This window comes from Colletotrichum phormii (genome assembly GCF_030913505.1).
Source record: "Colletotrichum phormii strain CBS 102054 chromosome Unknown BDP81scaffold_36, whole genome shotgun sequence".
Lineage (NCBI taxonomy): Eukaryota > Fungi > Ascomycota > Sordariomycetes > Glomerellales > Glomerellaceae > Colletotrichum > Colletotrichum phormii.
This window is the reverse complement of record NW_026851478.1, coordinates 178,005-195,764: the sequence shown is the minus strand read 5'-3', so window position 1 is coordinate 195,764 and position 17,760 is coordinate 178,005. Positions and strand designations below refer to the sequence as shown.

The 17,760-nt window shown below is 52.8% G+C and overlaps 8 protein-coding genes across 8 annotated transcripts; 6 read left to right on the top strand and 2 right to left on the bottom strand.

The window, feature by feature from the left end:
- The first annotated feature begins 290 nt into the window (after positions 1–290).
- On the top strand, positions 291–2,322 carry BDP81DRAFT_152518 (uncharacterized protein). The gene is made up of 4 exons (XM_060581912.1): positions 291–473; positions 529–873; positions 924–1,332; positions 1,381–2,322. Exons 1-4 carry the CDS (start codon positions 452–454, stop codon positions 2,093–2,095), a joined length of 1,491 nt encoding a protein of 496 aa, XP_060438364.1. The 5' UTR covers positions 291–451; the 3' UTR covers positions 2,096–2,322.
- BDP81DRAFT_152519 (uncharacterized protein) lies at positions 2,323–3,663 on the top strand. The gene is made up of 2 exons (XM_060581913.1): positions 2,323–2,838; positions 2,891–3,663. Exons 1-2 carry the CDS (start codon positions 2,550–2,552, stop codon positions 3,370–3,372), a joined length of 771 nt encoding a protein of 256 aa, XP_060438363.1. The 5' UTR covers positions 2,323–2,549; the 3' UTR covers positions 3,373–3,663.
- Positions 3,664–5,277: 1,614 nt separating this feature from the next.
- BDP81DRAFT_441557 (uncharacterized protein) lies at positions 5,278–5,819 on the top strand. Its single transcript, XM_060591604.1, has one exon. The coding sequence runs from the start codon at positions 5,527–5,529 to the stop codon at positions 5,779–5,781; it is 255 nt and encodes an 84-aa protein (XP_060438362.1). The 5' UTR covers positions 5,278–5,526; the 3' UTR covers positions 5,782–5,819.
- Positions 5,820–7,043: 1,224 nt separating this feature from the next.
- BDP81DRAFT_152502 (uncharacterized protein) lies at positions 7,044–8,333 on the top strand. The gene is made up of 2 exons (XM_060581911.1): positions 7,044–7,169; positions 7,231–8,333. The coding sequence occupies exons 1-2, from the start codon at positions 7,130–7,132 to the stop codon at positions 8,214–8,216; spliced, it is 1,026 nt and encodes a 341-aa protein (XP_060438361.1). The 5' UTR covers positions 7,044–7,129; the 3' UTR covers positions 8,217–8,333.
- Positions 8,334–10,144: 1,811 nt separating this feature from the next.
- On the top strand, positions 10,145–11,333 carry BDP81DRAFT_334597 (uncharacterized protein; the record flags this gene model as incomplete). The annotated part of the gene is made up of 3 exons (XM_060585775.1): positions 10,145–10,396; positions 10,446–10,933; positions 10,997–11,333. 3 exons carry the CDS (start codon positions 10,145–10,147, stop codon positions 11,331–11,333), a joined length of 1,077 nt encoding a protein of 358 aa, XP_060438360.1.
- Positions 11,334–11,462: 129 nt separating this feature from the next.
- Positions 11,463–13,582, bottom strand: BDP81DRAFT_400335 (heterokaryon incompatibility protein-domain-containing protein; the record flags this gene model as incomplete). Its single annotated transcript, XM_060588674.1, has 2 exons — positions 11,463–13,072; positions 13,138–13,582. The coding sequence occupies 2 exons, from the start codon at positions 13,580–13,582 to the stop codon at positions 11,463–11,465; spliced, it is 2,055 nt and encodes a 684-aa protein (XP_060438359.1).
- A 1,389-nt stretch (positions 13,583–14,971) lies between these two features.
- BDP81DRAFT_507968 (uncharacterized protein) lies at positions 14,972–16,544 on the top strand (the record flags this gene model as incomplete). Its single annotated transcript, XM_060595692.1, has 2 exons — positions 14,972–15,562; positions 15,619–16,544. 2 exons carry the CDS (start codon positions 14,972–14,974, stop codon positions 16,417–16,419), a joined length of 1,392 nt encoding a protein of 463 aa, XP_060438358.1. The 3' UTR covers positions 16,420–16,544.
- Positions 16,545–17,742, bottom strand: BDP81DRAFT_152453 (manganese superoxide dismutase). Its single transcript, XM_060581910.1, has 4 exons — positions 17,600–17,742; positions 17,370–17,509; positions 17,033–17,298; positions 16,545–16,969 (listed from the first exon to the last, which is right to left on the bottom strand). Exons 2-4 carry the CDS (start codon positions 17,497–17,499, stop codon positions 16,670–16,672), a joined length of 696 nt encoding a protein of 231 aa, XP_060438357.1. The 5' UTR covers positions 17,500–17,509; positions 17,600–17,742; the 3' UTR covers positions 16,545–16,669.
- Positions 17,743–17,760: the final 18 nt, after the last annotated feature.

Below are 17,760 nucleotides of genomic sequence, written 5' to 3'. Positions count from 1 at the left end.
TCATCGCCGGATACCACGTGGCGGAGCGGCCGCCAGAAGGCGGGGCAGCGGCCGGAAGGATCGGCGCTAGGCCGGAAGAAGGCAACAATCAGTGCTCGGCGAAAGGACTTTGGTCGTCGAGCCGGCTTACCTTTTCGTAGTGAGGGGGGGCATTGGGTCGGGATAAGGCAAGATTGCAGGGTAAATCCGGTCGTCTTACGCATGGTTTTCGTTGCCTTTGAACGCTCCGTTGCCCATTTCCTCGATTGTTTTTCCCTTTGGGTAAACAGTTCTTCCAATCTGCCGGACTTCCCATCTTAATCCCAACCCAAGGAGCATCTCACAGCTTGATCCGGCTGTCATCTTAGCTCCGTCCGGTCTCTGTTACGTTATTATCGATTACCTGAGAGGGCACCCAGCTAGATTATTCACCAAAAGAGGCAACAGGACCTCCAAGACCCGCAGGTTGAAGATGGTGAACCAGAAACGGCCTAGTATGATCTCCAACCCATCTGCCCATGGTCATCCACTCTAACATCGCCGTTGCAGCCAGCAAGGGCTTCGCCTTTGTCATCACAGACACGTCTGGAAAGCCCAAGTCAGACGACCGCAAACTCATCCGCAGCCATGTCATGCGAGGCAAGAATACACGCCCGTCTCGCGGCGGCCAGAAGCGCTCGACGAAGAGGGTCAACCAGACTAGTCCACAGCCTCCAGAGGAACCAGAGGAACCACCTGCGCCCAAGTCACTCTCTGCACTCGTTAAAGAGCCGAGAAAGCAGAAACTCTACAAGATTGCATGGTTCGAGCATGTATTCCGCACACCCAATGACCTGTACATGTTCCAATTTGCCGACGATATTGACGCGGCCTCCCGGGGCATGCTATTCGAATGTAAGTTTGGCCTTTGCCTTGGATTCGTCATCATGCTCATCTAGTCATAGTCTACGCCGTCGTCAAAGAGACGATGTACCCCATTGAATGGTGTCTGCAATACGACGAGAGCAAGACTCCGTGGTTCTACTGGCTGCTCACAGATGCTGCGTTTCTGCACTCCATTCTATTCACGGTCGGGCTGATGCAGGACACTGTTAAAGGAGAGAGTGCAAGCAAGCACACCAACTTCCACATTTGGAAAACACTCCAGCTCTTGAACCAAAACATTGCAAATCAAGACATGGCCTTGGCCGACTCGACCATCGCCACCATTGTCTCCATGTGCATGGTGGCCGAAATCTTCGGACAGCGCGACAATGCCGCCGCTCATATCCAAGGCATGCGTCAGATAGTAAAGCTGAGGGGCGAAATCGAGAGCTTTTCTCACAATCTTCAGTTACAGGTCAATATCTGTCGGTAAGTGTTATTCCTCGATAATCATGTACAGAGTCTGACAAAGTAAAGGGTCGACATTGGTTGGAGTCTATGCACTGGCGAGAAACCGCTCTACTTCCGGGATACCTTCTCTTGGGAACCTGCTTTCTCTCCAATACTCGGCCAAGTCCCTGTGGGCTCTGAGATCTGCCCTAGTTCTCCAGGCATACGACTTGTCTTGGACGCGGCCGATAGCCGCTTGGGCAACGTCTTCCAAGATCTCCACGACTTCTCCCGCCTGGCAACCGCCCTATACCACACCAATCGCAAGATTGACCCAAATCTGTTTCAGGAGTTTATGACTTGCGTCCAATACCGTCTGTTGTACTCGGAGACGACGGCGCACAATGCCTTGGCCGAGTTTGGTCGCCTTGGGATGATCAGCTACATCACCACCCTCTTCCTCCAGGTACAAGGAGCCAAATTCCAATTCACCTCTTTGGCTACCAAGCTCAGGTCAGCATGCAAAAACTTTGAGATATCAGCATCCACATGCGCTGCCACAAAACTCTTACTGGCCTGGAGTCTTGTGATCGGTGCTATATCTGTATTGGGAGAGGAAGACGATCGTTGGCTTTTGCCAAAGTTAGCCAACCTGCGAGACTCTCTGGGACCTACATGGCCCGAAGCCAAGGCCAAGCTCGAGGAGGTCATTTGGACCGAGAATGTCCATGACTCTGCCGGTATCAAAGTTTTCGAAAAGCTAGTGTTGCACGTCGCCGGAATACCCAGGGCCAGCACTTGAACACGGTCTCGAGACACAAGCATATGCCACCTATGCAGGAGGTCGACTTGCCTTTCCTTGGACAGCACAGGTGTGTCGAATATTTTCAGGCTCGACGCAGACGACATGAAGCTTGTGGAAGCCGCTGATTGCCAATATACACCGTCCGAACTCTCGCGATGAATCCAGGAGTTGAGAGCACCACTTCATCAGTTTAGCTCCCCTCATTGGTCCTGAGCGTATCTCGAGGCGCATGTCATACCGGCCACCGGATTGAGCTACCGGTAATGCCCAGGCTACTGTTACCCCCTCATGCTTCTTGACAGCTCGAGACCTCGACGTATCACAACGGCTCTTTTCTTCTGGATTCTGCGGGAGGCACATCGTATTCACAAGAGTTTTGATATCTCATTGATTACTACCTCGCTCTTTCCGATCGCGACGTGGCCAGATCCCCATTCGAACGCGTCCTCTTATGGCTGGCAACGGCAACTTTGGTGTCGTAGTCGAGCTACAGCTCAAGGTGTATTCCCAAACAGGCTTTTTGGCAGGCTTTCTCGGATTTCCCAACGATCAGGTCGGCGAATTTGAAAAGGATCTGCCCGTTAACTTCACTGGCGAAGCTACCCACATGGCTCTTCCCGGTGTTGGCCCCGTATTTTCTTGGCTGTTTGCTTGGACGGCAGAGAACGATGATCTGAAAGAAGGATGGGCTTTCTTTGAAAAGATGAAGTCTCTTGGCATTCTCAACACGGTGGCAGAAGGTATGTACACCAACCCTTCACTGCAGAGGACAATCGCTTATTAGACGTACAGTCGACGACTTTACGTTTTTCAACGCGATTCCCTCGCCGACCAATGTTCACTGGTACCCTCGGCTCAGGATGTTCGAATATTTCACTCCAGGAATAGCCAGTGCGTTCGGCAACAACGCACCGCCGGAGGCAACTTCTGCTACTGTCATCCATGCCGCCCATGGTCGAGCGATCGAGGCGAACCCGGCAGTCTGCTATCCTCTGCGCAAGAGGCATCGCATAGCAGCTCCTTCTGGTGGTGTCATTGACACTACCGCGCAGGCGGCGGAATATGAAGAGTACAAGAAGTGGGCAGATGATCTGGTGAACTCCCTCTCGGAGCAGGGCCAAATGCTTCCATATGGAAATCGTAACCTGGGCCCCCAGAAGGACACGGACTGGGGATCAACGTACGGCGAGGACATCCTATCAAGACTCAGAGAGATCAAGCAAAAATTTGATCCAGAGAACGTCTTCAAAACAGGGTACCCGAAGTTAACGTAAGTTGAAGAGAGGGTGCGACTTGAAGCTGTCACGTATGATCTGCGTTGGTATTGGGGTGTACGGTTGGCTGTGGATGTTGAATGAAGAACAGCGGACAAGCGTTTTATATTGGAGGTCTCATTCGAAGCCACTGAATACTCACTTTGGCTGCGAATTCTTGCACTCCCTGACGACAGACAAACTACCGCGCCGACTGAGGTTTCTAATGTTCCCCCCTCCTCCCCAAGGCAAGTATGTACTTATGGAAGCGACATGAGGCAACGAAGTCTGATATCAAGCATATAACCAAGCCAGTCTGCGATCTCCCACGTGTGTAAGCGTTGAGGAGCCGTGAATGCGTATTCCTTTCATAAGCTCCTATTCGTCGTGAAGTCAGATTACGCCTGAACCGCAGTCGAGGCCTTGACTCGTCAAGGAAGCCGGTTGTAACCAAACATCTACCTGGCTTGAGTGATCGCTGAGTAGACCCAACATGATGGCCGTGTCAAGAGTATCACTTAGAAGCCGCTGCTTTAATACGGGTGGCCTGGGCACGATGATTAGAGCTAAGTGGCATTTCCTTATGACCTCACTTCAGTTGTGATGGCCGTTCAACCCGTTGTTACGAGTCTGTGGATTTTGATGCCGATGAAAAGCAACTTGAATAGCGTATTATTTAGCACTGGCATTCGCTTGCTTTTGGTGATGAAGGCAAAAAGAAAAGCGACATCGACTGTGCCCAGGCAAGCCGTCGCACATAAAGTTAGATTGGGACATCCTCAATATGGCGTTCGTCTCTACCGTATCAATAGCTGAATCTGGTTGCGTCGACTTTCTGTCTAGCACAACATCGCTTGGATAGTGAGTGTGAGGGACACGTATCCGGCGTAGCTCAGACGCTGGATGGCATCACCACAGAGTCTAAAATGGGCGAGTCGTGGAGTCGCATAATGCCTTGAGGCGTTTGCGAACAGCACAGTCTGAAGTGAGAAGGGATGGGTGAAAGACTTTGTCATGAGGCCGAGGTGCTTCGTTTACCCTCTCATTGGATTGCAGCTCCTGAAGCAAGACACAGACTGTTGAGCGGAGCTTGGTGAGACTGGAATGTTTTGTTTCCAAGCGGGGGAGCGTTGCTTTGGTGCTATCCATGGCATGTGTCCCAAGAGAATGCGGGCAGACATTCAAGTGTTGGGCCAGCACGCCAGCTACAAGCACGTCACTGCTCAGGCAAAACAGCCTTCGCGCAAGTAAGAACAACCCATTTGGTGTGATTAAAGTTTGAAAAGCACTGCGGGATAAGCTAGAAACGTTTACAACCCCTCACTTCCGGGACTAGTCTGATATCCGGGTGAAACTTGTGCGGACTAGGCCGAAGGGCCCGGCCAGAGACGACCAGATGTGGTTCGAGTCTGAGGTCTTCGGCTCTGGGATATTTCCCTTGTGACTGCACGATGGGGATTTGCAGTACATTGCGGATGCACGATTACAATCGGGGTATCGGCATGCTGGCCAAGTATGTAGGTTGAACGAGGTTATGGCCCCCGAGTCTGGGAATGGCATGATTGACGGCGAGAGCAGTACCTAGGTAGATGTTCCAACTCCACTGTGCGACAGCTCACTGAGCACAACTCAAAAATTCGACCATCGCTAGCAAGGGGGCATGGGTGGCGCGGCGCGGGTGGAAAGAATTTGAGAAGGACAAGGGCATACCTACATAAATTTCAAAGCTCCGTGGAGATTGTGTGTTTCCAAGAGAAGACGATCTGACGATCTCTCTCCTACGCTAAACTAGCGTCAGCTGCTGGTCCAGAATCATGGCCGCTAAGCAGAATTGGATGCTTTCTAATCGATATCAGGAATTCCATCGGAGTTTACAGGGCCACAGGTCTTCTGGGACACCAAAAAGGCCCGTTCATTGGGGGCCAAGACACATTGGATTGGCAAAAATTCAGAGATAGAACGATGCGGGCCCCCAGGATTCCAAAGAGCACAATGCAATTGATTCAGGGGACCGCTGCGATTGGAGCCCCGGAGAAGAAATCCCGGCTTCCATTTTGAAAGTCTTCCAGTGAAGCGGCTCAGTGATGGACGCGGTGGTGGAGAACCGCCAACAGCCCAGAGATTTGAAGGGTTATTTGATGCTCACCTGCTCGTGGCTGCGACGGCACATGTAGGATGAAAGCCTGTTTGACCTGCTTCGCGGGGTTGAAAATGTGGCTCGTCGTCGCGTCCCACCGGGGCTCCGAGGCACACGCTTCCTTGCGGGTTCGCCACTTGAGGCAAGCCACATTTCTGATTGCTCCCTATTGGAATTGTCCAATGGTCTTTCCTCGGAGACTCGGGATGGTAGAATGGATCAAAGTGACGCAGTGGGTATACGACGGGAATGTTGGAGCATGGACAGACAGCGTGAGAGCGTGTACTCGGTAAACTACGAGAAAAGCTTTCGATGGGGGCAGAGAACGAGGGGGAGATTCCATCATAAGGTAGGCAATCAATTCGTGGTTTATGTACAAGGGCCCAGCTAGGTATTACTATAGATACCTTAGCCAAGCACAGTCAAGCAGTTCCCGGTCGACCAAACATGGTTCTGATCAAGACTAGACGTTGAGACATGTCCATTGGTTTAGGGCTCTGCGGAAGAAACTCCGCTGGTTGAGATACGGAGTACCTACATCATACAACATGTACTCCATACTTCGTACGGATACCACCCCATACCCGGAGGAAAGCTCCCGAGGACCCCCTGCCCCCCTGCCCCCCCCTGCTTCAAGCCCCCTGCTTCAAGGACGAAAGCAGGTTCTACTCCGTAGCGACCGTGTAGGACCTTGGCGCTTCGTCATCGTACAGGTTGACATGGCAAACATCCTCCCCCCTGTGTTTTCTATGTACTAACCTACATGCCTAGTGTAGTTCCCGACCGACACCTAGGTGCTCGTTGAAGCCTCGTCCCGCCACTCCACCTAACAAAATCTAGAGATAGATAGCCGAGAACGTCGAGTGAAGCCACGAAGGGCGGGAGTCTAGGCACTATTACCTATTCACTTTCAGACGCTACTATCATAGTGGCAAACGCCTTAGGATCCCTTTCTGCACCTCGGCAGCTGTTACGTGACAGTAAGGCCCCCTCCCCCTCCCCCTCTACCCTCAGTACCCTGGGCCGCGGGCGTGTGTCACTGCTCTTCGACCTTGTTGAGCTTGGCCGAAGCCACCCCGCCAATTAGTCCACGAGCTTCTCAAGAAGCACCGCTCAGCCGAAATGCAGCACGCCGATCTTGCTACTGGCACTGGTTTCCGCGGCTGGTTCCGCCGTACAGGATCACTCTTCTTGGCCTGCCATGTCTAGCCTTGCTGTTCCTGTGCCACGAGGTGCTTGTCCTAATCAGACCCGGGGGACAAGAATACGTGCTCTTTGGCGCCTCCCCACCCCCCACCCACCTCGTCTTCCGTTGGTTGTGCCGCGTTCCTTTAAAAGGATCGCAAGATCTCTTCACGAGCCCCTTGGCGTGGCGCGTGTGTCATGTTTCTCGTCCTCAGCCAATTCCAGCCTTCTCCATGCTATCCCCTTTCACCAGATATCCTTCGAAGACTTGTTGCCCCTCTAATATACACGTTCTACTGGTATTGCCCAGGATCACCTTCGTGATACCACCATTGCTTGCTTAGCTTTTTTTTTTTTTTTTCTCCCGCCAAGGCTTGCCCAGCCAGTCAAGACAACCCTGGTCATCCACTGCCCATCCCCTGTTATAGTCGCACTGCAGCCAAAAGAGAGTTGGAGATGGCATTTCCCGGAAGTGGTGTGAGCCTGCTTCAACAAAGTGGGTTATCCATCAAGTATGCCTGTAGTACCTCAGTTTGTATCCTGACTTCAATGTGCAGACCGGACTATAAGTGGCTTTGAGCACTGTCAACCACAACCACAGCATCGGCAGCATTCACAACAGACACTTGTCAACAATAGTCTACGAATGACTTTCGTCTCGCCCCGGGCCCTGCTAGCCGCGAACCCTCCGTTTGAAGTAGATCGTCAGTCTTCGGCCTCAACACAAGGTCAAGGTTCTCAACCATGGCAAGATTCTCCTGTCAGCAATCAGGCAGAGGGATCGTCATCACCACCCAGCTCCATCGTGTCGCCGAATGACAGCACCAAATCACCGAAATGCCCACCAATCGACCCTCTGATTCTCGATACCGCAAGCGAAACGAAGCCATCTTTACCAGTCGAGGCGATAGAATCACCAAAGCGACGCAGGGGGCGTCCGAGGCTTTCTGAGGACAACGGACGAGATGCTGCTGCATCGACGACGGCTGCAGGGACACAGGAGAAAGCAACTCCCCGACGAGCCTCGAACACGTCAATGAGCGGTACCATCAACGCTGGGGACAAACGCAGCGGCACAGAAGCCAAGAAGAACAAGATCCGCGCACGAAACCGGGAGGCAGCTTACAAGTGCCGAAAGAAGAAGCAGAAGGGGGTCGAGGAGCTGCAAAGTCAGGAGGCGATGGCCGAGAACATCAACAAGAACCTCAACGAAGAAGCTGCGTTGCTCCGTGGAGAGATTCTCATGTTGAAGACCATGGTGCTCCAACACGGTAGCTGTGGATGCTCCTTCATCGAGGAGTACATTTCCGGCGCGGCGCAAAACTTGGTATCTTCGAGCATAGCAGGGGGCGCGTCGGCTTCGGCGCCTGGCGAAGGGATGCAGATGAGCAGCCAGCCGTGTCCAAATAGTATGAATGGAGAATCGTACGTCGACTGGAAGATGTTCGATGACATGGATGCAGAGCAATCCATGCCCTCGATGGGCTCAGAAAACAGCGTTTCCGGACTTGACGACATCGCCGCCCAAAGCGCGAGGACATAGCCCCGGACGAGAAAACCCAGAGAGGTTAGAAGATGGAGTGAGGAAGCAGTTTTCATGAACAAGGCGTTTGGGATCAGGTAGACGAAGAAAAAAAAAAAGGCTGTTTGCTCAGGCGACCAGGGGGCGGATTGGGTTATGGAAGATACCCTCCGTGCCTCTGCACAGGCGTCTTGGGCACACGTACGTGGAGGAGATCCCTGTGGCACAACTGGGTATCTTCATGTGAGTTTATTGTCAGAGACATAATGATACCATGGAAATTATAATCTTGATGTTCGTCAACGGCCCTGTTGAGTAGCAGCAACTGCCGTGGGAACTCCCCGGCAAGTCTTTGCCTAGCTGCTGTGTTAACCTTTGTTCGCGTCCCGTAGAGCCTTCGTTCTGAGCACCTCCAATCAACATCTTGCTTGTCGAATTCTCAAAAGGCGGTGGTGGTTGCCACAGCATTGACCGTATTCCGTGGGGGATGGGGCGCAGACCTGAAATTCAATTCTATCACCAGCGTCAAGCTTACCATCCCTGGCGAACAGGCTTTGTACATCTACACGATTCAGACCCCTCGTCACATGCTACGCGGTAATGTGTTTTCACGGCCATTCATCCGTTTTGTCGTCTCTGACAATCAGAAAACTCCTCGTCGCCTGAATCCCCGAGCCGTAACTTGCCAATTCGTACATCAAGTTTGCGTATACACTGTCAACGAAACTTGTTGTTTGTGCATGTACGGAGTAAAATTGGGGAGGATGGTCAGATTTGGAGCCGCCGAGACCCGCTGTTAGCTGGGCCTTCTGGAGACCGGTTTGATTGTCGGAGTCAAGTCCGAGGAATGCTAAGGTGGATTCATAGAGTAAGCTGGCCGTCGTCTTTTCGTCTTCCTTGCGTCTTTCTGTTATCATGGTCATGTTTATCCTCAGTTCCCCTGCTGCGATACCTGTGCGGCGTCTGTGCCGCCGTTCTCTTGATGGAACACCAAGTTGGCACTTGGTAGGCAACAAGAAATTGCCACCAACAACTCCCCACCGCCTGACATTGGTCTCGGGGCCGGATGTATGGAGTAAACACATGCAGTAGTTGCTGATCGCAGGACAGGGTGCCTCCCTCTCTCAAGTCCCCTTGCACGAATATTCGGTGAGGGAAGCGGGGTTCGAGCATGGTTATGAAGTGCTCTAAGCTTTCTGGGGAGTCCGAGGTGTTGTGCCTCGAACTCTAACACCCGACTCTGGGGACGTCGGGCAATCGGCCGCCAGTCACAGTCACCGGTTCATAAGGCAGCAGCTACTCTGCTCGAACTTTCGCAACTCTTCAAAGACAGTGGAAGTAGAAATAGGTGCCAACTTCATCACTGAAGTGGATAAGAGGCATGTACATGGCAATCATTACCGCGGATGTAACCCATGATAGACATCAGGCTGCAAATTGAGCAGCCTTCTTCCGACGATTGGAAGCACAGGGCATTGTCCCATGGTTACGAAGAACTGGATTGGAATTAGGTGCACTTTCTCCGTGAATCTTTCCGATGTTGAACCCTGAAAGCTTTTATCGAAGCAGAGGCCAAGCCTATCATCCTTGAGTTTCACAAAAGACTTCGGCCACATTGGTTTGGGACAAGGGTCGACCAGGATCAGTACGTCTCGAACGCTCTTAACATCACGAAAGCTGCCGGATTGCGAAATAATTCGCCTTGTTGCCCAGCGATTCGCCAGGGAGAGTTCCAGGCTGCATGTTTCTGACACCCTGCCGCCGAAGACTTCAAGCAGTTACCTTGCGAGTCGAACGCCGGTCGATACCACTAGGTTTGCCAGGCAGAGAGTATTAAGCGCGAGACTGATCGTAAAGCGTTCGTGACAACAGGTCCTTGAACCATCTCGCACATCCGCAACCGCCATGCGACAGTCGAGCAGACATCTAGTTGCTCCAGTAACGCCAACATGTCGACGCCGCTCCTGTCGCTATATTTCGAATTGAGCTGGTCGATTCTGAGTACCATTGGTGCCGTCAACGTGATTCTTGGCTTCCTCATCGTCGGAATCACAACCTTCTCCCAGATTACCGCGGTGCCGATCATATCGTCAGCTGCTGGCGCCATCGCCAACGGGCTTTGCTACTATGCATTTTACGATGAGACGTACTCACTGAAAAACAAAGCTGCCGCCTCGGTGTTTGGTGATATATTCTGGATGGTAAGGTTGGATTTCAGCCATGGTCTGCGTGTACTAACCTCGCCCCTAGATTCAAGAAGTCGGATTGTCCTTCTATAGCTACGTCCTTCTCCGAAGGATTCTAAAGGACATGGGCTGGAAGATCTTCAATACCTTGTTCTGGATCATGGTTCTCTCAATCATATCAATACGCATCATGATCGCCGTCTCACGCGCCAAATTCATCTTGAGGGGTAATACGAACTTGCAAAGCACCGTCAACAACTTACACATCGGTTACTTTGTTCTCATAGCTTCCCTTGAGTGCATCAGCTCCTTCTTCTTGCTCAAGACGTTTGCTGAAGTCAAGTCGACATCCTTGAGGGCAGCTCTGAAGGGAGGCTTGTTCAAATACCTCATGCGAAGCACTGAAGTCCGGGTGGCCACGCTGGCTTTGATTGGAACCATGCGAGCCGTCACATATTCATTCCAGGTTGCGGCCCAGAGTGCGACGAATGCGGCGAGCCAGATTGATCGCTTCGCATATACACTAGAATGTCTATTCCCTGTGGTCATGTTGTGAGTAATACTCCGATACTCCCACGTAATGCATGTTGCTGCTAACGAACATATTCTGAGTAGCATTGACATTCTGGCATCTAAACTCGTCTTCACGACACAGGTCTATCACCCAACACAACCAAGTCGATCGCCACTTAGGGGATTTGCATCATATCAGAAGCAGAATGATTGGTATGCTGCCACGCAACACAGCGAGAGGCTGGTCGAGGTTCGCGGTGGCAGGCGGACGAGTTCCCAGGAGGACATCATCAGCGCTGGTCCGTCAAGTTCCAACATCGGTCTCGATGGAATCGAACCGACATCACTGGGAGGGATCAACAAAACGGTGGAGATAAGCGTGTGGCACTCGATGCCGGCGAGACCAGACAACCAGGCGCACTTCTTGACGTCTCCATAGCAAGATTTAAACACGGGGGGACCTCTGTCAACTACGTTTCTTCGTAAGGGGGAAGCGATATAGCAGCACAGCACGGCGTACAGGCTGAAATACACCGATGATACCCTATCCTCACTTCCCTAACACAATTCACACCAAGGTGACAGTAGACTTCGTAGACGCCAGTAAGTCTGCCTCAAAGGCTGCTCCATCCTGAACTAACATCCCGATCCTCTTCATACAGCCCGGTCGATCCTCCGAAGGAATCACAAGCAGCGCTTGAGCACAGGGGTCCTTACGCTCGGGATCAGCATTGAAAGGCGTGCCATATGTAAAAGTCAGAACCAAAGCATGCAGATCCATTGCCTTGAGAAGACTCGCACTAGCAGCATAGTCTCGGTCAATCGTGTCCAGCATTGCGTAGAAGTCGGTCTCGCCCTTTTCAGTCCTCAGGAGTACGTGTCCCGTCGGGCCTTTGTTGTCCGACACGACCATCTTGACGAGCGGGGCCTCGAGCTTGATCCAGCCGTCTTTGACGCGACCAAACGGGTTCTCGCCATCAACTTCGACCTTTGTCTCGATGATCTCCGCGTGAGGTACACTCTCCCCCAAGAATCCGGTCGCAGGGGTACCATCGACAGAGGCCCAGGACCACGACGGAGCGCGGTAGCCTCCTGAAGCAGGCTTGCAGTTCAATGGCTGCCAACACAACCCCTCAATCAAGGAACCTCGCCACAGTCCCGCCAGATACTCCTCGTCGAGTATCTTGCTGAACGTCTTCGCCACACCGGAGAATGCAGGCAGCTTGTCCGCAGGATTTGTCAGCTCCCGGGGTCCGTACTCGGACAAAAGGTGAGGCCAAGACTTGAGAGAGGATGCAGAGCGATTGAAGTCTTTGTGAAGCTCTGCCTGCTCCTCGGCGCGGATTTCCACGTGGGCGATGACTTCCGGATCGGGATTGACGGAGGACAGTCGATGGGGGAGTTTGAGACCTTCTTCGGCTTGGAATCCCTCGAGGCATTCCCAATACATTTGTTCGCTCCCAAAGTGCAGTATTCTTCGGGCAAGAACACGTTCCTGGAACCCCCAAGCTCGTCTGGTCAGGGGCTCCTCCTTCATTTGCAAGTGGTACTCGTGGATGATTTCTTTGTGGAGAGGTAGTACAGAAGCAAGCATGAACTTGTCTTCGTCGCTGGCACTTCCCCGAGGGAGATTCAAGTATGTCCTTTTCTTTCGTGGCGAGAGGAGACCGCCGTTGATGTCGGAAGATTTCGTGGCCGCGATAGTAAGGTATGAGTTGGAGTAGACCGCGGCCATTTGGCCTGACTCTCGTTCCCAGTCTTTGAGGTCGTCCTGGCAAATACAGAGACTGTCGATCCAGAGGTACCGGACTCCGAGGGCTCGAGTTATGAAAACTGCATCTCGGAGGGTCTGCGGTAAGGAGTCCAGTGGGACCCCTTCCTTACGTGCTTGCATCGTCTCGTTTGTTGTGGTGAAGTGCTTTGATCCTTGACCCCAGCAGTAGCTGAGAGTAATGTACCGATCGTGGAGATCAGCGCCTGGCTCGACAAGCTTGATGAAGGGACCGGACTCCAGGGTCCCAACATCAAGTACACGACTTGGTAGAGGAGACTTCCCGCGAGTACTACAATAGTCATGTTCGTTGCACTTTTCAAGCCAGTCAACAGCTCGGCGGAGTGTCGTCTCGTCTGGGACTTCTTTCAACACACGACCAGAGGAACCAGCAGTGCGAGGATCACCTAAGCCACAAGTTAGTACGTGGACCAAGTGAATGGCGTTGAACAGATTGTGGAGGGAAGCTCACCTTCGTCGGAACTGAAGCCGATGGACGCAATCGGGACGAGCCACTTGTCACTCCCCCAAGAGCTTCTATTCACAACCCAGAACCCATCGCCAGTGACTTCGGGCTCCGAGCGCTTCGTCAACCACATATCCCAACTAGGCTCGGTCTGCATCACACCGCGTCTTGGCTGGCGAAGGCTTGCGATCTCCTCTATCAGGGCATCGGCTTCGTTCTCGATGATCTGACAGAGCTCGCAGCCGCCAGAAGCGGCTCGGCGTAGGCTTTGGAGGCTGGCATGATACTGGACGCCGAATCTTTTGATGGGCGTATCTTTCTCAATCAGGGAACTCTTCAATACCAGGTGATGGAATCGCGGGCAGCCGCTCAACGTCTTTATGAAGTTGTCATTCGGGAAGGGAGGGAGATCTTCCCAAGAGATGGATCGGCAGAGGTCGCACAGGGGCATGGTGAGGGCACGGGTGCCTTTCACAGTGAAATACTGGCGAGTAGAACAATATGAATTGGTCGGAATTTGAGCAACATGCTATCTTTGATGAGAAAATTAACAATCTCGATCATTTAGAGCAGCTTTTCCCGTCCTCTTTTATCTCGATGAAGCCTAGACGTGGCGGACTCGCGAACCATTTGGTTCTGCCTAATGTGCACACGTGAGGAGCGATCTGGTCCGTACCAAAAGACCTTCGGGCCAATCCTTTGCCGATCGACCCGAGATGCGGCTTTCGTGCATTTAGACCATTTACTCGATTGGACAGATCATGACAGAACCGCGGGTTGTCACTGTCCAGGAATCGCCACGGTCAACGACGAAGTCAGTTGAAGCTTTTTTCTGGTGTTGTACGGAGTACAAGGCTTCGTTGCTAGACAAAGGACGCAATCCCGGGAAACTGGAGTCTGGGATTCAAGGTAGAAACACAAGGTAGAGCAGCATGCAGTAATTGGCCTCAAGCCTCCGTGGGACTGAGGAATTAATTACCCAGAGCGATACCACGAATCATCATCCAGTCTTGGGCACGTTCTCAATCACAAACAAGGTTAATTTAATGTTGTCAGCTCGTTGCCTGTTAGCGAATTAGCCAGGGGTCCCGGTCTGTCGCTTTCAAATTCCCGTCCAGGCTGCCCTTCATTAAGACCGATGGAACGCCGGAAAGGGACTTTGGTATTTCCAGTGTAACCGCCCTCTGGCGGTGCATGACACTCTGCATATTGAGTTGTCACTTCAGTCAGCCCAGCCCTATTACATAGTTGCAGGATACCAGAGGCCGCAATTAGAGACCCTGCTGTGCCGCCTCCTTGGCGTCAACGTCTTCCCAACTCTCGCAAGGCGCGCAGCCTGATGATTTGCCAATTATTGTCCTTTTGCCCGCCAGAAGTGGACTTGAGAACCCTACGCGCCAGAGGAGCCCCTGCCATTGAACGGGGGAAAATTCTAACGAGGCAACCTTGGACATCAATGGAGTAGGGGGCATCTCGATGTCAGCTGTTACCTGGCTTTGCTTCTCCTGCGGGTGAGATGGCACAGTTGCAGATCTTGGCTCATGTCCTTGTGTCGAACCTGGGGGCCAATCCAGCTCTGCAGAGTAGGTGAGTAGGTAGCCTTCATAATGGGTTACAAGGATACGAGACTTTTGAGCCCTTGTATTGTATCCTGTAGACTTGGAAAGTGTTGAAACAAGACGAAGCGATGTAAGCAAAAGCCTTGCCTTAGCGTGAGGTCGGATGTGAGCCCAGATATACATATTGCAAGAGACCCGCGACGGCTTTCCGCTCGTTCTCTTGGTTTCTTGGAACTTTGGTGTTTCTGACATCTCGGCACCTTCCATCATAACCGTTCGCCATGGATCGTCCAGCAGGGTCTGTTCAACCAGGGCTCGAAGTAAGCACCCACTACGACAACACTCCTATAGCCATCGCCAACGGAGCAAATCACTGGCAGTCTGCCTCACAGAACGGTTCAGGCTATAGTGAGCACAAGACGTTGGACAATGGCTACTTCTCGCAAGCCCCTGGAAGCCATGTTGGAGGGCAGGAGGACCAGCGGCCGGCTCGGCGATTCCCATGGTGTATCGCGATCACTGTAGCTCTAGTCGTTTTGGTTCTTGGAGGTGTTATCGGAGGCGTGGCCGCGTGGAGAGTGACGGCAAATCGGAGCGAGCAGTCACAGACGGGTAGTCAAGGGTCGGGAGACGGCGATACGCCATCGACGAGCGCCACCAAGATCATGCAGAACTCAGCTGTATCTGCTGTCGGATGGCGATACGGATCCGACATTACCCTACAAGTCTTCTTCCAAGGCACGGACGGTTCATTGAGAAGGTCTCAGTACATGACCATCTACCAAGCCTGGACTCCCCCGATGGAAGCTGGTGCGGCCCCCAAGGTCGGCTCTCCTTTCGGCGCCGGTCAGCTATGGACCAAGCCCGATGAGGTTCGTAATCGCCCTGTTTCCGTCGGTGGGCCTTTCACTAAAGATGCCTCGTAAAGCCCTTGCCTGTCATCCCGCAGTCTGAGGTCTTCTATGTTGGATCGCCAGACAAGATCCTCGGCGTCAATTGGCGTGAAGGATTCTCAAGAGGGGGCCTGACAGACAGCGTCAATGAGGCAGGTTACACCATCAGCAACACGGGGACACAGATGGCATCGTATTGGCCGTCTACCATTGTCCAGGCAAGCAACGGAGACGTTATGGAGGTATTCTTCGATTACAAGTCGCCCAGGTTCCAGGAGCCCAAAATCGTCGGGGTGACAGCCTCTCCAGGCTCGGCACTGGTGATTCTTCCTCGAGAAGTAATCCACTCAGCTGGAGACCAGACATCTGCATCGAGCGCTCGTATCATCTACCGCAGCACCGACGGCCATCTGCAAAACTATGATCGCTCATCTGATGGCCAGCAGCTTACTTCGACGGGTCAGTTACCGGTGACTGTTGACTCGAACTTTACCATGGCTGGCTTTGCTGTAGCTCGGTTGGATTCCAGCGGCCAAAAGTCGGAGGCCCTCAATACATGGATCCTATACCAGGAATCCAAGACTGGCAAGATATCCTACGTGTATGAGGACGATGCGACAGGGTGGAAAGGGCCAGAGACAGATTCTGTTTTCGATGGTGTCGATAATCCAACGCACATCGCCTGTGTTACAGCTGCGTCGGCCAAGATTCCGGAGGTGCCCCTAGAGGCATCGCATGACCTCAGTCATTGCTTCTTCCAAGCGAACCGACAACTGAAGCATGTCCACTTCGATGGTAGCAAGTGGGCAGATATGGGATTCCTCCCAATACCATGAGATGGCGTCGAGACATTGTTGACTAGAGCGAGGAATTTGGGGCTTGTTTCTGTCGGCCGAGGTCGTAAAATGGGCATTATCACATTAGTTACAAAACGTGTTAATGTATCCTTAGTATATTGATTGATTGGAATTGGGGTGGCTGTCACAGCCTGGCACGTTGTTGAACAGCAGGTTGACATTGATCGAACACGGTAAATTCTTGCTAGGTATCAACACTTGCATATCGTACATGTGTCCCCATCCTTGCTTATTTCTCGAAGCGCTTGGCGACAGTCTTCCAGTTGACAACGTTCCAGATGGCGTCAAAGTACTCGGCCTTGCGGTTCTGGTACTGCAGGTAGTAGGCGTGCTCCCAAGCGTCGATGCCAAGGAGAGGCTCGAGGTTGCCGGTAACGGGGTCCTGGTTCGCGCGAGTGACGACGCCGAGGGTGCCGCTAGTCTTGTCCTTAACCAGCCAGGCCCAGCCGCTGCCCTGAATACCAGCCAGGGAGGTGTTAATCTGCTTGCGCAGGGTGTCGAAGGAGCCAAAATCCTCCTTAATAGCTTGCTGCGAGATGTGTCAGCATCTTCTCCTAGTAGAGCATTAGGCTGATTGAGAGAAATATCGTACAGCCAGCTTGCCGTCGGGCTCGCCACCGCCATCTCTGCTGGCAGGGGCGAGGTTCTCCCAGAAGAGAGAGTGGTTGACGTGGCCACCGCCGTGGAAGTTGATCAAGGGAGCTTGGGCAGCAGCCTTGACGTAGTCGCCCTTGGCGTTGGCGTCCTCGACGGTCTCGAGAGCGGTGTTGAGGCCGTTGACGTAGGTCTGGTGGTGCTTGGAGTGGTGAAGCTCCATGATCTGGGCCGAGATGTAGGGCTCGAGGGCGCCGTAGTCGTCTGTACAGGAAAAGACATCAGCGCGCCTGTATCTAGCAACGAAAGAGGGTCAGACCAACGGCGCTACTCACATGAGATGTCGGGCAAAGTGGCCTTGCCGCGGACGAAGCTGGTGCTGGCCAAAGCAGCAGCAGGCTTAGTGGCGCTAGCTCGCAGAGCTGTGCGGAGGACGGGCGCGGTACGGAGGAGAGTGGACGACATTTTGCGTATTCTATGTCTTTTGATTAGCGCCAATGGCTTTTGGTGAAGATCGTGAGATGCTGAAGAGCAAGGGAGCGGGGCTGGAAGGGCGTAAAAGTACCTTTTGACGTTGGATTGACGGGTTGACAAATGCAGGTGCAAATCTCAGAATGATGTCAATTGCGGGAGGTTCGGTCGGCTATTACGTGAGGGAGCTCGGATCTCCAGAAAAGCTGTCCCCGGGTTACTGCTACCGAGCTGTTGCTGGCCGGGCTCGCTCTT

Excerpts from the sequence above, each read along its gene's own strand:
- BDP81DRAFT_152518 (XM_060581912.1), top strand. The coding sequence starts at position 452 with ATGGTGAACCAGAAACGGCCTA. Across the intron at positions 474-528 it reads GGTGAACCAGAAACGGCCTA|CCAGCAAGGGCTTCGCCTTT; the intron begins GTATGATCTCCA and ends TCGCCGTTGCAG. Across the intron at positions 874-923 it reads CCGGGGCATGCTATTCGAAT|TCTACGCCGTCGTCAAAGAG; the intron begins GTAAGTTTGGCC and ends ATCTAGTCATAG.
- BDP81DRAFT_152519 (XM_060581913.1), top strand. The coding sequence starts at position 2,550 with ATGGCTGGCAACGGCAACTTTGGTGTCGTAGTCGAGCTACAGCTCAAG. Across the intron at positions 2,839-2,890 it reads TCTCAACACGGTGGCAGAAG|TCGACGACTTTACGTTTTTC; the intron begins GTATGTACACCA and ends TTAGACGTACAG.
- BDP81DRAFT_441557 (XM_060591604.1), top strand. The coding sequence starts at position 5,527 with ATGAAAGCCTGTTTGACCTGCTTCGCGGGGTTGAAAATGTGGCTCGTC.
- BDP81DRAFT_152502 (XM_060581911.1), top strand. The coding sequence starts at position 7,130 with ATGGCATTTCCCGGAAGTGGTGTGAGCCTGCTTCAACAAA. Across the intron at positions 7,170-7,230 it reads TGTGAGCCTGCTTCAACAAA|ACCGGACTATAAGTGGCTTT; the intron begins GTGGGTTATCCA and ends TTCAATGTGCAG.
- BDP81DRAFT_152453 (XM_060581910.1), bottom strand. The coding sequence starts at position 17,499 with ATGTCGTCCACTCTCCTCCGTACCGCGCCCGTCCTCCGCACAGCTCTG. Across the intron at positions 17,299-17,369 it reads CACTTTGCCCGACATCTCAT|ACGACTACGGCGCCCTCGAG; the intron begins GTGAGTAGCGCC and ends TTTCCTGTACAG. Across the intron at positions 16,970-17,032 it reads AGCCCGACGGCAAGCTGGCT|CAAGCTATTAAGGAGGATTT; the intron begins GTACGATATTTC and ends CACATCTCGCAG.